The 16,655-nt window shown below is 36.8% G+C and overlaps 2 protein-coding genes across 4 annotated transcripts; one reads left to right on the top strand and one right to left on the bottom strand.

Moving 5' to 3' along the window:
* Window positions 1-6,580: 6,580 nt before the first annotated feature.
* Window positions 6,581-13,023, bottom strand: trappc6bl (trafficking protein particle complex subunit 6B, like). Its single transcript, XM_047392267.1, has 7 exons — window positions 12,761-13,023; window positions 12,403-12,499; window positions 10,481-10,548; window positions 10,272-10,389; window positions 8,801-8,884; window positions 8,548-8,641; window positions 6,581-7,046 (listed from the first exon to the last, which is right to left on the bottom strand). Exons 1-7 carry the CDS (start codon window positions 12,883-12,885, stop codon window positions 7,015-7,017), a joined length of 618 nt encoding a protein of 205 aa, XP_047248223.1. The 5' UTR covers window positions 12,886-13,023; the 3' UTR covers window positions 6,581-7,014.
* A 15-nt stretch (window positions 13,024-13,038) lies between these two features.
* bloc1s3 (biogenesis of lysosomal organelles complex-1, subunit 3) lies at window positions 13,039-15,596 on the top strand. 3 transcript variants are annotated; one of them, XM_047392270.1, is made up of 5 exons: window positions 13,039-13,154; window positions 13,282-13,400; window positions 13,485-13,671; window positions 14,351-14,451; window positions 15,043-15,596. In XM_047392270.1, the coding sequence occupies exons 2-5, from the start codon at window positions 13,284-13,286 to the stop codon at window positions 15,229-15,231; spliced, it is 594 nt and encodes a 197-aa protein (XP_047248226.1). In that variant the 5' UTR covers window positions 13,039-13,154; window positions 13,282-13,283; the 3' UTR covers window positions 15,232-15,596. The 3 variants fall into 3 exon arrangements, with proteins under 3 accessions (XP_047248226.1, XP_047248224.1, XP_047248225.1); XM_047392268.1 differs by having other exon boundaries at window positions 13,040-13,154; window positions 14,348-14,451; XM_047392269.1 differs by lacking the exon at window positions 13,039-13,154 and having other exon boundaries at window positions 13,161-13,400; window positions 14,348-14,451.
* Window positions 15,597-16,655: the final 1,059 nt, after the last annotated feature.

The raw sequence follows: 16,655 nt of genomic DNA, 5'->3' as shown, positions 1-16,655 counted from the left end.
GGTTGTGACTTTTTTTTTTTTTTTTTTTTTTTGGTGCCTTCTCAGTTAACCGACCTCAGTTAATGAGGCAGAATATGTGATTTCCTTTTGCTTCATCTTTTTGCATAGTTTTTGCAGGTGTTGGCTTTGCTGCAGCCTGTATGCAACAGTTGCCATTCACAGGGTTTAGGGTGCAGGAAGGAAGGAAACAGGAAATGAGTGAACCGTCATATCTGGTTTACTGTTGACTGCATTTCCCCAGTGACCGAGAACGGTTTAGGTTAACAGTATACACATGAAAATTATTTTAACACCAACCTTATGTCTGATTACAAATTTTACATTTAAAGTTGAGCTTTTTTTTTATTTATTAAAAATATATAGTTGCAGCACTTTTCACTCTTGCAATAGGAGTTCGTTTTTAAGAGTAATCAGAAGATGTCTAGCACAGAACCGGGCTGTTTATTAAAAAGCTGTCCCTTTTTTAAATTGAAAGATTTCTTAATTTTTATATAGATGGATATATTTCTCTCAAGATTAATACATTAAGAGAAAATATGCATGTTTAATCCATCAAGGACAACTGGTGGAAAGGATGACTGGTAATTTTAAAAGAAAAACTAAGTACACAATCTTGGTGTCCACTGTTAAGTTGTAGGTATTAATAAGTCGGAGGACACCTGCTCAACATAAACAGGTTAACAGGTTACAATTACATCAGTTTGGCCTGCCTACAATGATGCTGGATCCAGTCTTGACTTTTGATCCCTGCTGTTGGGATTCTGTCTTGAGATATCCTTGTAGAGCAAATCTGTCCTGGCTCATGTAGGCAACCAGCTTCTTTACATCGTATGCCTGAAGAAAAACAAAATCATATATGGATAAATTTATAGTTAAAGGTTATTACCCATAAACTAAGCTATGAAACATACTAATGATCCCAATAATCTGGATATTTTGTTTGAAATAAAATATGATTTTTTTTTTTTTCCAACTTTATTTTTTGTCAAAACACCAGAAAAGTTGTGAATGAGACCTTTTGATATTGAATTCTTTGCAATATAGAGAGAACTGAATGTATAGTACTTTTTGTATTTTTAGATACATATATGATTTGTTTTGATTAAAGTACATTAAAAGAAAACTAGACTAAACCACTGCAGAATAATTTCTAAATCAGCATTAGCTTAGACATTATTGCCAAGGAAAATTAAATGAGAATAAAATAAATTGCTTTAATCAGCAAGAAGCACCGGAAACCGAGACTTGAGCATCAGGCAGCTGTTTTTATACTGAGTTAAATTACACACAGACTATATGGACTATATATTAATTAGTTAACTTCTGAATGCACTGATTTTATATAGGGGTATCAGAATAAAAGGGGCTCAATATGAATGCATGCCACACCTTTCAGATTTGTACTTGTAAAAACTTTGGAGAGCTATGTAATATGGTCCTTACAGTTTACACTTATGCATTACTTTCTGCTGGTTTCTAACATCCCAATATAACACACTGAAGCTTGTAGTTGTGTCGTTATAAAATGGGTATTGATACTTTTTGAAGGCTCAGAATGTCTTTCTAGTATTAATGCTACTGACACCTTATGTAAAGATAAAACAGAACAAAGGTGTTAGTCAGCTTCTACCTTCTTCCTGTGCTTAGCAGACTGAGGTGTGACCTAGTTTAGTCTTCTGTAGTCGAGGGGTGAAAACATGGTTGTAAAGGCATGTTTTTCTTTAGTTTTCAAGTTTTTATTGCTAATAACATAACATATTTACCCTGTATGACGCCTCAGTGTCTGCACAAAATGTATAAAATGTTAAATTGCCTGTTTTGCGGTTAAAATAGAAGCCTGGTCTTCTTAAGGATCCTCATTACTGATTCAAGATATCTTTTAATTTGTTCCTGATAAATGCACACACACGAGCCCAGTTATCTTGTCTCTACAACACAAGAAGGGCAGGCTCTTTGGGGACTGATTGGTTAGCTGTGCAGGCTTTAGAGGCATGTGTGTGCTTGTATGGGTATGTGGCATTGTTTCCTAGGGACATTATCCCACACCCTGGCCCTGCTGGACATGGGAAAAGCAGGCAGATGGCTGCATTCAGGTCCACCGCAGGTCAACATATGGGCCGTGGAGACAAAGTTTGTGTTTGTGTCTTTGAGACTGAGCATCCTGCCATGCATGAGTGAAAGAAGCTGAATGAATGAAGTAGGGAAAAAAAGGTAAGGGTGGGGAAAATGAAAAGAGTTGTGGGAGAATTTGAGAGGAAGAAATGTTGGGTCTTCCCATGGGATACTGCAAATTAAACAAATGTGTGCTTGTTAGTGTTTTAGAAGCTAAATGTGTCTTCATTTTCAGCTTTCTAGAAGACACCTGAAGGTTTTCTTTTTGTTGTTTTTGTCAAAGCTTATTTGTGTTTAGACCTGTTCATGATTTTACACACCTTGACACAAACCACAGTTCCATATGAAGAAAAGTAATCCCAGATCATGATACTGCCACCAGCCTAGTTCACTGTGCGCTTTTGGTAATGTTCACAGTTGTTTTGTGTCAAACTTGTCTTTTGGATATGGTGCCCAGGTTTCATATTATCAGTCCAATAACACTTTCCCATAAGGTTTTGGGGGAGATTTTAGCCTGGCTTGGATGTTTTGTTTGAAGGCAAGGCTTCTGTCTTGCAGTTATACTCCTTAGTCCAGATATTTGGAGAATACATAAAGTAGTTTGACTTCAGCTTCATTATCACTATAATTGATGGTAGGTATTAACACAAAAAATCTGAATGCTAAACATGATTTAATTAGGTGGTACAACAGAGTACTAAGTGTAAGTACACTCGTGCAACAAGGTTTTGTTTTTTCTTTCTTTTAATAGATTATTTGTTTTTTATTGAATTGCACAGGAAAAACATATTTTTTGCAGAAATCATTTTTTTTTTTTATCATTGTCTCATTTTAGGGTATGCTTACTGTTTAACGGCACTCTGGTTAACGCAATGTTGAATTTTAAAAATTTGTAATTTCTGTGAGAAACCCAGCACTCTTGGATGCCCCCTGCTGGCCTGGCAAAAGTTAAGTTCACTTGTACCTTGGACCGACCAATTCCGGGCTTTAGACTTTATTTTGTTAGCCTCGGTGTATAATTACCTAAGTCATATGAGTTAGGTAATTATGGTATGAGGCTAACGATTTTACAATCTTTCTCATATTGCCAAACCTCCTCTTAATTCTTGAAAAATTTGGCACTCAGAAGCTATCACAGCAAAGCCTTTCTTCTTAGTGGGGAAATTCTTTCATAATTCTCCTTTAATGTACTCAATAGCCAGTCATTACATAATTTCTGATCTAAATTTATCAAACAAGAGATTTAAGAAAGTTTAAGAGAACCCATGAGGAGAAACCTCTACTCAGTATAAGGTTCTCAGCTAAGATGTAACCTAAAATTCTTACTGCCTTGATGCAGTCAAAAAACAACAAATGTTTTAAAGAGACAGTTATGTGCCCTTTGTTGTTCCAAATAATGTGGGGCTTTTACAGTTAAACAGTAATCTGTAGTCAAAAGACCATATATTTTTCTGCACGTCTTGTCAACTGTATGTTTTGGTTGCAGAAACATGACCGGTTCTGAGAGCAGCTCTTGGGCCTCCACCTCCCGCCCTCTGTTCATGCTCCACTCTATTGGATGTCACAGTGGAGGGGAGCAAAGACGTGTAGAAAAGGAGACAAAATGCCCCTGCTGAACTGTAACTATTGTCCCTGTGCTTCACTGGAAGAATCAGCCTCCATATAACCCTACTTCTTAACAGAAGAATTTGCTTGTAGGTGAAAGGGAACACCCCCTGAAGACCACTTCCTCGTAACCCTCTGCTTTCAAGAACCTCCAGTGAAACTCTCTTTTCTTCTTCCTACAGCCTCCTTTCCAGGCTCTCCATTCTCTCCATCTAATTTTCTTTTTTGCCCACTCTCCTAATCTCCTCCTCCACCAACTTTCTAAAAACTCAACCCCCACTCAGTCTTTCTCTAATCCCTCCTCTCAAGAGAGGATTTAGGTTGTTTAATGGGTTACAACAAACAGGAAAAGAGTGAGCCTATCTGCATGGTTATACAGATGCCTAACTTTCCTAGACTGTTTTTCTTCTTCCTTAGCACTCCTATGGTTGGATACAAGTTTTAAAAGGACAGCTTTCCATTGTGCAGATTGACAGGTAAAAAAAATAACTATCCGTCCATCCATTTTCTATACCCACTTCTTCCTTACTGGGTCGCGGGGGAGCTTGTGCCTATCTCCAGTGGTCTACGGGTGAGAGACGGGGTACACCCTGGACAGGTCGCCAGTCCATCGCAGGGCAACATACAGGACAAACAACCATGCACGCACTCATTCACACCTAAGGGCAATTTAGAGAAACCAATTAACCTAACAGTCATGTTTCTAGACTGTGGGAGGAAGCCAGAGAACCCATGCAGACCATGAAGACCCCTGGTCAAAATATCCTAAATTCAGTCACTAGAGTGGCTTTCAAAACTCTGAATCATGGGGGCTGACACCTGATGTAAAGATAAAACAGAAAAAAAAAACTTACACCAGATGCTTCTAAATGTGGTTTTTACAATTTTGGAAGGTCTACCTAACATACAAAGATTTCCCAGTATGTAATACAGTTTGCAAATGATATGTGGATGCACAGAAGGGCAGGGTATTTCCTGGATGCATCTTTTTTATCAGTTTGGTGAGGCCATCAATTTTCAGGCCTGAAACTATTTATTTTGCCCTGGGAACTTACTGTGGAAGACCACTTTAAAAGATCACAATTCCCTTTTTGGGGGGACATTATTTAACCTCCTTTAGTTTCCTCACTGTGTTTAAAGCAACATTTTCATTAGTTTTTTATTTCTAGCTCTGACTGTAGAGATGCACACGTTTATGGGAGTAGATATTATCCTGTAACCATTTCAAATTAGCCTTATTTGAATGCCATGTTCTCCTGTCTTTTCTGTTTAGAAAGTAGAAATATTTAATTTACATTGATTTTATAACAATTAGGGTTGCCACGAACTGCCCTAGGAATTGATTTTATTAAAGAAATAGATTGCTTATTTAACAGGGAATTATCATTTCCTCTGGTAAATAAGGATTTTCATTGTTAGATTATGCTACAGCAAAAAAACAACTAGAAAACCTTTACTAGGTGCGCCAACAATAGGGTATGCTGTCTTGGTCATGAAATTAGTTTTATGGGCTTCATTATGAGATGAAAACAAATAATAAATATTATTGCTACCATCTATCTCCTATAGGTATATTATTAATGCAAATTTCAACTATTATATAGTTGAAATTAAATAATACTGTTAGTGGACGCTGGGTGAGGATAAAAACCTTACAGGTAAAGATTTGTTTTAAATATCTAGTAAGAGAAAGTATAAATTTGAAATCCTGAGAGAAATGTGAATAATAAAATCAATATCAAATCAAAATCAAATATATTAATTCAAATGAAGACCACTGTTTCACAAGTTATTTTTATTGTGAAGAAATAGTAAAATATTATTGTACAAGTTATAACTATAAATAATAGATAACTGTTCACTAAAGCACTGTAAATGGGTTTCTAGATGTTATTCCTTCTACAACTAACTGAATTTCCTTTAGGGAATGTTTATGTTGTTGACCAAAAACCTGACATAAGAACACATGGTGTTTATCAAAGTCTTTCAATAAAAGATCACTGTTAAAATAAAACAAACATATGCACTAGTAATGCTTTAAACAAGTAATAATTGCCTCATGTGTTCCTCCTGGTGGTTTCAGGAGGCAACTGCCTTCTGGAGTGGGAGGGTCTTTTTTGAATTAAGTTTAAGTTGCTCTGTCAAACATGACAAGATTTTAATGATGGAGTGTAGCATTATTTATGACCTCCCAGTTTATTAAATGTACATAACGAAAATTAAACTAAGAAAAGTCTTAAGACCCTATTTTGTACAAAGAATATATTTATTAAATCTAATCCACCTCAAAAAGGCATTTGAATGAACTGCCTACTGTGAGTAAAGATTTACTGATCAGAACAGTAGAAACAAAAGTGTATCATGTCAGTTTTGTAAAACTAGTACTTGTATAATAATGGTCATTCTTCTTAAAGGGCCACGGTGACCCATGAAGTTTAAATTCTGATTTGACATTTGCATGCAAGCTGGGCTTGGGAACAACATCTGCGTAACCACTAAATGACAGCAGTGAAAGTTAGAACAAAACACTAGAACTTGACACAATTCCTCCGTTCTAGCTTTTTCAGTAATCAAAACTTTTTTTTTTTTTTTACTACCCGTTCTGTTCACAAACTTCAAGATCACTGCCTGCAAACACTACGGCATCAAAAAGGTGGCAGTTTGCTTTTCAAGCTCTAAATTCAAGTGATGCCCCAAACTGGCATCAGGTTTGCATTTATTTTGACAATCAGGGAGCAGAATACTTCACCCTTTTGCTTGTTTGTTCACAAGAATTTCTTACACTCCAGTTATGGCATTTGCTTAATTTTTTGTTTGTATTTGTTTGTTTCTCAGTTCCTTTATAAAAAGCCTCCACTGAGTCTGACGTTTTCCACACTAAAGATTTATTTTCTTACCAAACATCCAGCGGACTTAAATAACAAATTATGAAAAATACCCACGTGTTTTTAACAAGTTTACTTAGATGTTTACATTGGATAAATGTTTCCAACATTAAGCCGAGGGAGCTCAATCAGGGACAGCCACCTCTAACATACTTTAGACAAGAACAGATAACTTCATGTTTTACACAGTATAAATGAGCAAGTATCTTGATCACAATTAAAAATAAAACAAAAAAAAGCTGCAAAAAACAAACAAGTGAACTAAAAAAAGCCTTGTTAGTCCCGTAGTTCGAGTTCATCCATCTGTGATGTTTTACTCTTTCTGTGTCCACTATACTCCTTGGAAATTCAGGTACAACCCTCCCATATGTTGGCACCATTTATGTGTACCAGGCAAACCAAGACAACCGGGTCACAGCTTCTGGATGACCACCTGAAACTTACCTGGCAAAACAAGAGGCAGAAAGAAGGGAACCATTACTATAAATCACACAAAATAAAGTGTAAAATAGACAGCATATTTCATTAGATGTTCTGGTCTGAATGATCGGTCAAGGTATTATTTTTTTCATTGATACACATACCCAAACACCAGTGGCTCATTAAAACTGTTATATTTATGTATCCTGGTTATGTAGGTTGCAGATTCTGAGCCTTTTCAGTCAGGCCTTGTAAAAGAAGCACTCCACTGAGACTGCTTTAGTGGACAATGATCCGTTTATGGCTGCTAATGCAGGAGAATGTTCTGGGATAGTTACTAGTTGATCTCAGTGCAGCATCTGATACTGTTGACCTCAAGGTTCTACTGAACAGGCTGAACATTCTGGCTAGTTTCTCTGCATCTGCATTCTCCATAAACAAAACAGTCTCTTCTAAATCTATTTCTATAACCTGTGGTGTTCAACAAGATTCAGTTCTTGGTCCATTAATATATTCTTTTTACATCACTTTTTTAACTGGGGTCATACAAACTTTTATCAGATATTTACGTTTTTGACATTTAGTTATATCAGTCTATTAACCTAGTCCATTGTTAATCATACAGTTAATGACCGCCTCTCCCGTAATGTTCTTATTTTAAATGTCAAAACAGAGACCCTGATCATACCTCCTACTGAATTTCATTCAACCACGCAATTGTTTTTTTTGTTGCCTAGACGCCAAATCCAGTGTACAAATTCTAGAGGTTATGTTTTCTTTTGCTTTAGGTTTTGATGTGCATATTAGATTTATAAATTTTAACATATGGTTTTCCTTGCAAATCTACATTTGTGCCATTGTGCTTGGATTGCTATAATGACCTGTCGACTGGTATGGACAAATCATCAATTTCTCACTTTCCAGCCATTTAAAATACAGCAACCAGACTCCTGACTACACCTAGCTAACACACAAACTAATTTTACACTTTAAACTGACTCCCAGCAGATTTTAGAACTGGTTTTAAAGTCATGCTCACCTATAGAGCTCTAAATGAACAGGCTCATGAATGTCTATGTCATCTTATAAATAAACATACTGCTGCTCGTTGCCTTCGATCCCTGGCCCAGGATCTGCTGGGTGTTCCTCATGCAAGGCTGAAACCTAATGGGCAGACAGCCTTTTAGGCTAAAGCAGTTGACTGGTTTGCTAACTCTCTGGACACTTTATAACCTTTTTGTTATATCAGGTTTTTATGTAATAATTTTTCCATGTAAAACTTTTATTTAGTTTTATACAGTTTGTATTTTGATTTTACCTCTGTTTTACATCACTTTATGACTTGTAGCTGAGATAGTTGCCTTACAAATGTTACTTGATTGCTAGCTTAAAATTAGCCCATCCAAGTAAAACCTCACAGGGTACAAGTAAAATATTTGTTACTATTATAAACCTGTGAACATGTTATACCCAAGTCCTACATATAGGAGAAGAAATCATGTATTGGTACTCCGGTGGCACTTACAAGACGGCATAATGGAGACCTCAGCAGTCACCACACTCTCCAGACCAAGGTTAGACAGAGCTCCTCTTACCACACCACAAGAAAAAGCAAGATACTGGGAAAAAGAAAAGACAAATCAGCTACAGCTTTTTTCAGACAAACTCGGATTTCTTAGGCTGTATGTTCGAAACATTTTATCTGACTGACTATTTCAGATCTAAAGCTAACAGCTGTGCATACATCTACTTGAGTGTTTTGGATGATAATTCTGTACCTTTGGGGCCTGATCCAAATACTGTTTGCCACCGGAGAACTGAGTCAGTAAAGAAAACTTGTTATCCTGTAGTACATAGGTCCCCTGTGGAGCAAAATACATGTTTAGATTTTTCATTCATCTTCTATACCGCTTCTTCCATAGTGGGTCACGGGGGAGCATGGAGCCTATCTCCAGCAGTCTATGGGCGAGAGGCGGGGTACACCTTGGACAGGTCCCCAATCCATGTTTAGATTGTGCCGCATTTAATTCCAGACAATAATGTTTGCTAAAGTACACACATTTCTAGAATTGTTGCAATTTAACTGTAGAGTTTTTGACTTCCTGTAACAGACTGCCTAGAGATGAGAAGTCAGTCAGGAGCAACATTTGCAGAGGCTGTTATAGGGTTTTGGTTTCAGTTTAAATGCTGTAATTTATAGGAACCTTGGTCAGAATTGGTAGCTTTCCCTTAAAGTTGCACAAGGTTTATCAATTTGGGCGCAAAATGTTATTTATTCCTCCCGGATAATACATGTAAATAACTCAGAATATCATCAAAAAATTAGTAAATTAATTCATAGGGGGAAAATGCTGCCCTCACAATTGTTCAGTAAACAGTCAGTGATACCCTCCACAAGGAGGGGAAGCCACAAAAAGATATTACTTAATAAGCTGGCTGTTCACAGAGGGCTGTATCCAAGAATATTAACAAAAAGCTGAGTAGTAGAAAATGTAACTGCAGCCTAGAGAGGGTGAGGAGGAAGAGTGGAAAAAGTGCAGAATTAAAAGGTGCCTGAGATCCAGTGGGACGTTTCCAGTCAGTGATGATTTGGGGGGGAGGAGGAATGTCATCTGCTGGTGTTGGGCCACTTTTTTTTCTCCAAAGTCAGCACAGTTGTCTCCCAGGAAATTCTGGAGCACTTACTGAACAGTACATGGATATTTTTCAGTATGTTGACATTTCTGTTGTAAAAAATACTATTTTTTCAACGATCTTATGTGAAGTTTTCATGAACTGTAAACATAATTACCAAAATGTACATAAATAAAAGCCTAATATATATTACTTTGTGTGTAATGACTCTCTATATGAGTTTCCCTTTTTACATTGAATTACTTATATAAATTTATGTTTCAGTTATATGCTTATTTAATCTGATATACGTTTATTTCTTTGACACTGACTGGTAACATTAAAATGGTGTGTTGTTGCACCGCAGCTGGGACTGCAGCAGTCCAGTGCTACACACACCTTTGTTAAGAATGTGTCAACAATGTAAAGGAAACTGACCTTCATTTGCCAGTATGTTAAATCACTCCTTATATTGCTCCAGATTAAAACTATGTATAAGGATGCACTCACGGTAACACCAGAGAACTCTGGTGGCTGCCTCTTCAACATTTTCACAGCACCATAAATCAAATGCACTTTTTCATACATCAATCATTGCACTTCTCTGTCAACCACATTTTTCCACTAATATTTTACCTGATGGTTTGTTCGGAGGTTGTCCACTTGTCTCCTGAACACCTTGGTCCAGAAGTCCTTACAAATAAACTTCATTATATCCAACTCATCCTTAAAGCTGGGGGTGTCCCGTGTCAACCTGCAAACAAACATCAAATCAGATTCACATTTGAAGGGACACTGACAGTCAGATATGCATCTGCTATTAAACATCGGCGAACATCACCTACCTTTCGATGAGTCCCTGTCCCACCCTGAAGCCCATGGCTTCTAAGAGAGAAATGCATGCCGCTCTGTCCTTGGGTACAAAAACATGCAACAAAACCGTAACATCATATTCAGGCACAGAATGTACTGTAATGTGGTTGTATAAATGCTAAAACAGCTACTAAGCACCTGGCAACAGTTTTGTCTCGAATATGCCCAGAAGTTTTTGAAGTAACACAATTGTTGTGTTTTGCTAATTTTGCAGCTGTATTTGTTTTTTTGACAGGATATTTTATGTATGTTAATAAATAAGGGATATGCAATTGCTTAAAGGCTTTCTTCGTATCAAAGAACAAATTTAACAACCAAGTTTCAATATCATACTAAACAAAAAGCACTGAAGAGGCAAGAGGGTCCAGCTTTAAATGTTCTATTAACTTGACAAGCAAAGTGATTAATATAAGACACTTAAAATCACTATCTTCGTGTGTTAGCACCGGTTACCTTTAAAAAAGGGTGTGTAGCCATCTACCCCTTGCATTACAATTTGCCTCACATCTAGGGTGTTTTATGGTAGGAAAACTGCTCCATGAAGAACAGTTGTCCTAAATCACAAAATAAGTCAAGACAAGAGGTTCAGCTGATGTGAAGAAGGCTTCAGGTTTGCCAGGAATGTTCAGCAAGACCATCTCCTATTGTGTTGCCCACACTGCTGAGCTTGCTTAGCATTGGTGGGTATGAGGCTAAATGTACACTCAATTAGACTTTGGACCAAAAGACCTGATGACAAGAGCTGCAGACAAATATCTGCCTATGTCCCAAGAAAAACCATCTACGACAGGCAGGTATTACAACGACTGAGGCGCGATTTGCAGAGCCTTTTCCATGTGAGGGAGTAACAAGAAAAAAATATTATGAATTTTCAAACATGTGGCCAGATCTTGAACAAGTTAAAAACTTGAAAAAAACAGGTTGATAAACAAAACCCAGCAACTTGTGAATAACTCCAAGCACTAAAATATAAGAATGGGTGACAATCAATCAGGATTTGGCTTAGAAGTTGATGTCAGCATATCAGATTAAATTGCAAAAGTTACACAGAACACCTTCTATTTGAATTGAAAGATAAACCTAACCCCGTTTTGAAACCAATTAAATACTTTTTAACAGGGATAATACCCATTTTCGTCAATTTTAAAACCCCATTTTTTATTAGCCCGAAATGTCCCACCCTCTGTCCTTTCCCCTACTTTTAAAATCTGAATTCAAACTTTAACTGTTAATTTATGTCCCTGGAAGAAATACACAACACACAATCATTTATGAATATATAGATATTGTAGCTATAATGAAATTAGTCATTAGTCTGTTTAAATAAAGGGTAAATGTTTTACTGTTTAATATGCTAACCTTAAAGATACTTTTGCTTGAAAGGTAAGGTAAATTAGATCATATAATTGTGGAGAACAGGCTCTAAATAAGTAGCATCTGGTACATACATTGTGCATATGCACACCTTGCATTTCGGTATTTTCAAAGCATCAGTTGTCTACAATTGTTTTAAATTACTAACTAAAGAGTAGTGTGTGGAAAATGTGTTTTCCTTTCAGCGGATGTGTTTTACTTTTTTGTAGAGAGATTTATGTGGGTGGATTGAGAGTGTGAGAAAAAGATTAAAAAATTGAGCCAAACTCGAGGAGCGAGAGTTGGGGAAGATACTTCAGTTCCACACCTTTCCAGACTGTAGGAACCTTGGTTTTATTGTCACAGAGAATACATTTGTAATAAGCAAATAAATAAATAAACAATCAGTCATAAAATATGTCACCATGGAAACTGTTGGCCGTTGTATGCAAACCAATAGTATTGCAATTAGAAACCTGATATGATTTAAAGATTTCAGCAAAGGTGCAAATTGATTAATTTAAGCTTATAATGTACAAACCTTGTTGTCCATCTCTCCTTTACTCGACTGTTGCTCGTTGAAAATGTGCGAAACAATCTCCATATGCAGAAACTCAAACAAGGACTCGTCTGCCATTCTGTAAAACATTACAAAATATCATAAAGCTCTACAGAGGTTGAGGACAGGTTGGAAATCAGCTGTAAACATTAAAACTCTGTTCCTGTGTTTAGCATTAGCAAGCAAGATATGGTTGGCATCCTGTTGTTACTTGGTTTTTAGCAAAGCACAATGAGCTATAAGAAAACTTTGTAGAGAAAAGAAAACAATAAAACTAGCAATTATTGAGATTAACCACAGAAATTCGCCTAAAGTTCATTTTAGCACAACATTAGCCTACCTGTCAAACCTCCCGTACACTACTAGCCTACTTCTGCTTGTCCGGTTGCACTCGATATTGACGCGAGGGCACCCCGTAATATGACTGTAGGCAAAGTTAAAGATACTTGGATGGATGATTAACATGAGAAGGACCCTGCTTGCGCTGCCAAATGCAAAGTAAACGCAAGCGTCTACAATCAATAAGCTAAACAGCCTCCCTGATATCAGATAAACAGGGGTTTTACAGCTAGCTGTATCTTCGATGTACGCCGGCGTACATACACAAACTCATACAACAGGGAACCAATCAAGATGCATAACGTATTTATCATGTGGCTTCACAGGTCCATTTTGATTGGATCTTGGAAAGCAAGCTACTTCCTCGCTCATGTGATTTGTTTTCGACAGAAAAGGTTTTATATTTTCTGCTTTCAGTTGAGCTCCTATGTCCATTTTATAATGTAAAACGCTTCTTCTTTTAATTCACAGTTTGGTGATAGTTTCTAGTCGGGTCCTTGTTTTGTTGTGTTGTGTTTTCAGTCATGTCCAGCAGCAGATACCCGATAGTGGTGCAGGGGGAGGCGTCTGAAACCGACTCTGATGATGAAGTCTACATCACCTCTCTGACTTCTCACCAAACGGCCACAAGAGGAATCAAGGTTAGCAAATTGATGTGAATATGAAAATAAATAAACGTTGAGCTCTGAATCAATCTTTCGAAATGCGTTTCTGGACGCTGTCAGGTTCCTGGGGAAGCCTCTGAGACGGACAGTGAGGATGATCCGCAGCAGGCGGTTAGAGCCTCGGTAGTGGCTCAGGAGAGTGCTCACATACTCAGGAGAGAGTTGCCCCCTCTTATTGTGGTCAAAGACAATCCTGATGTTCAGTCCATAGTGGAGGACAGGCCGAGCCCTTCACACAAGCCCCATGGTGAGGACACACAGAAACAGTACGGATGATCGGCTAGATAAACCTACTAATTGACACAGAAGCTAAAATATAACATATATAGCTCACTTAGCATCTTTGCTAATCTGTTTAGTAGATATCCACCAATCCGATCTCTGGGTTTTGTTGCTGATGCTATTTGTAGCAAAATTCTATTATAAACAGTCATTTTGCACAATATTATAAAAACATGCCTTTGTGAAATAATTATTTTCAGTTCAGTTATCAGAAAAGAAAACTTTTTTGAATTTCCAGCTGGCCAGGTCACGGGTTTGGGCTGGTCAATCTGACAATTGTCAGTGCAACATTTAGTATTAGATTGTTGCCTTGCATTAAAAGAAAACATTTTCATGTGCACTGATGGCATGTGCTACCTTCTGTAATGGTGCTGATCCAGTGATTTTTTGGGTTTGTACACAACTCCAAAATGAAAGAAATCTCACTACACTTATTGAAGAAGGTGAAATATGAAATGTATCCTAAAGACAATATTTTGATCTGATACCACCATATAGGTGGCATTGTATAGAGAAGGCCAATTTAAAAAGACATAAATATCAGATTTATTATGAGCTAAAGTTTCGTGTTTGGTTGTTTTTATCGATAGGGCAACCTGTCCAGTTTTAGTACCAGCTCAGTCTGTTTATAATTCTGTTAGTAGGTGACACCCTTCTACAGCAGAAGCTGCAGGAGTCCAATAGCCGGCTGTATACCGATGTGGGGCAGATGGTTCGGCAGGTTTACAGCAGTGCCAGTAAGGAGGTATGCTGTGTTTCACTCTGAACAATTACTCTGTCAATATATGAGTTATTAGGTATCTAGTGTTCTCTCACTACTGCACCACTTCTGGAGAACTCAGGGATCTAATTTAAGTGAAATGGTTCTGGACATATATAATTAAGCCCAACATTTTTCATACCCTTGTAGACTTAAGTGTAAAATTATTTTTATTTAACCAAGACATTTGTTTCTGATAGGAAATGTGACACACCTCTCAAAAGGAATATCAGTTTAAAGGAAATCCTGTTTTATGTTACATTTAAAAATGGCCTATCAAAAGTTATTTATCATCTCAAAAATTACTGGAAAAATATTTTATTGGCATTACAACAACTACACCTTTCTTAAAATTGCTGACCAGCTTTTTCATGTTTCCAGTGGTATTTTGATCACTATTCTTACGTGATAAGCTCAAAAAGTGGGATGGAAGGTCTCCTTGCCATTACCTTAATCTTTAGCTTAGATCAGATTCATGTCGGGACTCTGTCAACCTAGTTCTCCCAGGTGTAGGAATATGTTGGGCTTATGTAAGTAAAAGTACAGTAAGAAATATTTTCTGTGTTTGTGAATAAGGTCCACAGTGTAACGTCTCAGCTGAATACATCCCAGACCGCCATCATCAATGCTTCCCACAACATCAGATTAATCCTGGACGATCTGAAGGCCGTGTCCGAGAAGATCGACATCATCACCAGCTGTCAAATACTGCCTGATATTAACATCAATAATTCTGGTTCTTTAACTTCCTCTAAACACCAGTGAAGATATTAAAACTGACTGAAATAAACAGAATATTTTAACAGCATCATATGTATACATTTATTAATTGCAGAGCAAGACTTAAGGATGAATCGCATATTGCTCTTCTTAAATGGATACAAACTTTCCTTATGCATAAAAATAAAATGTATATTTGTAAGTTGCCACCTATTGTTTTTGACTGTCAGTGATTTAAGTGTAACTTTCTGTTAATAAAAATTTAACTGAACATCTTCCTCCGCTGGTCAACAATATAATGGGTCAACGAGTTTATGCATTGTAATTATATCATTTGTTTACATGTATCTTATTAGTTTAACAAGTAAAATCCAACATTTTAAAAATAAATTGTATATTTAAAACCTGAATGCTTCGCTGCTTGTGTGAAGTTCTGTCTATAATTGAAATGTTAGCCTTTGATCACTGTGGTTGGTGTCTATGTTTTTGTTTATAGTTTTAGTGAATCAATTATTTATTTTTATTGTTTTTAGGAAGGGGCTTCCTTACTAAATAGTTTCCTACTGTTTGAGTGAATACCATAAAACAGACAAAACATTTGAAATTTATTGACCACAAGAAGTGTTGTCATTGTACAAAATTACAGTAAATGAGCAGGAAACATCCATACAAAATGACACATTAAAGTAAAACTCAGTACAAATTAATCAGTTTGTAGAACAAACTTCTTACAAAACAGTGCTCTTGCAAAGATTATTATATACATTATTAGCCATTACTGCAGCATAATGCCATGTTCATGGCTTTTGAATCTACATAAAATTAACAATACATCTCAAAAATATGTTAAACTGCTGTTGGAATGAAATACAATGTAATAAAAGGACCAGTCACAACTAAAAACATCAATAAAGGTCAGCTGCAGAACAAACTATTGTTGACTTTCAGATAATACCACAAGCGATCAGGGTATTTATTCAAACATCTCCTTGTACACTTTAAACAGGAGTGTAGATATACACCAACACCACTACCAGCAGGTTGAGAACGGTGCCTACAATACCCACAATCCCAAGTAAATGGTCAGGGTCAACTCTGCACTTCTCCAGTTTGTGATGCAGACTCTGAGCTTCAGCTGCCTGAAAAAGAGAGAATATAGATGAACATTTTAAATGTTGTGGTGCCATGGATCAGAATCAGCTTCATTGGCAAAGTTTGTATGCACAATGAATTTGACTTTACTCACATCATCCAGACATTAAATATAAATATATAAACTTTAGACAACAAATAAGTACATATATGTGTATGTACTCCCAAAACTGTTTTCTTAAAGGCAGGTTTTAACAGCAAATATGCTTATTTTGTCTCACAACATAGCTGACCACTCATGCTGTGAGGTGTTCATTGTGTTCATCAGAGAGACAGCCTGGGTGAAGAAACTGACTCCTGACTCTGTTGTGGCTGGT

This window comes from Girardinichthys multiradiatus, chromosome 18, assembly GCF_021462225.1.
Source record: "Girardinichthys multiradiatus isolate DD_20200921_A chromosome 18, DD_fGirMul_XY1, whole genome shotgun sequence".
Classification (NCBI taxonomy): Eukaryota; Metazoa; Chordata; class Actinopteri; order Cyprinodontiformes; family Goodeidae; genus Girardinichthys; species Girardinichthys multiradiatus.
The sequence above is the reverse complement of the archived record's forward strand: the minus strand, read 5'-3'. Positions and strand labels throughout refer to the sequence as shown.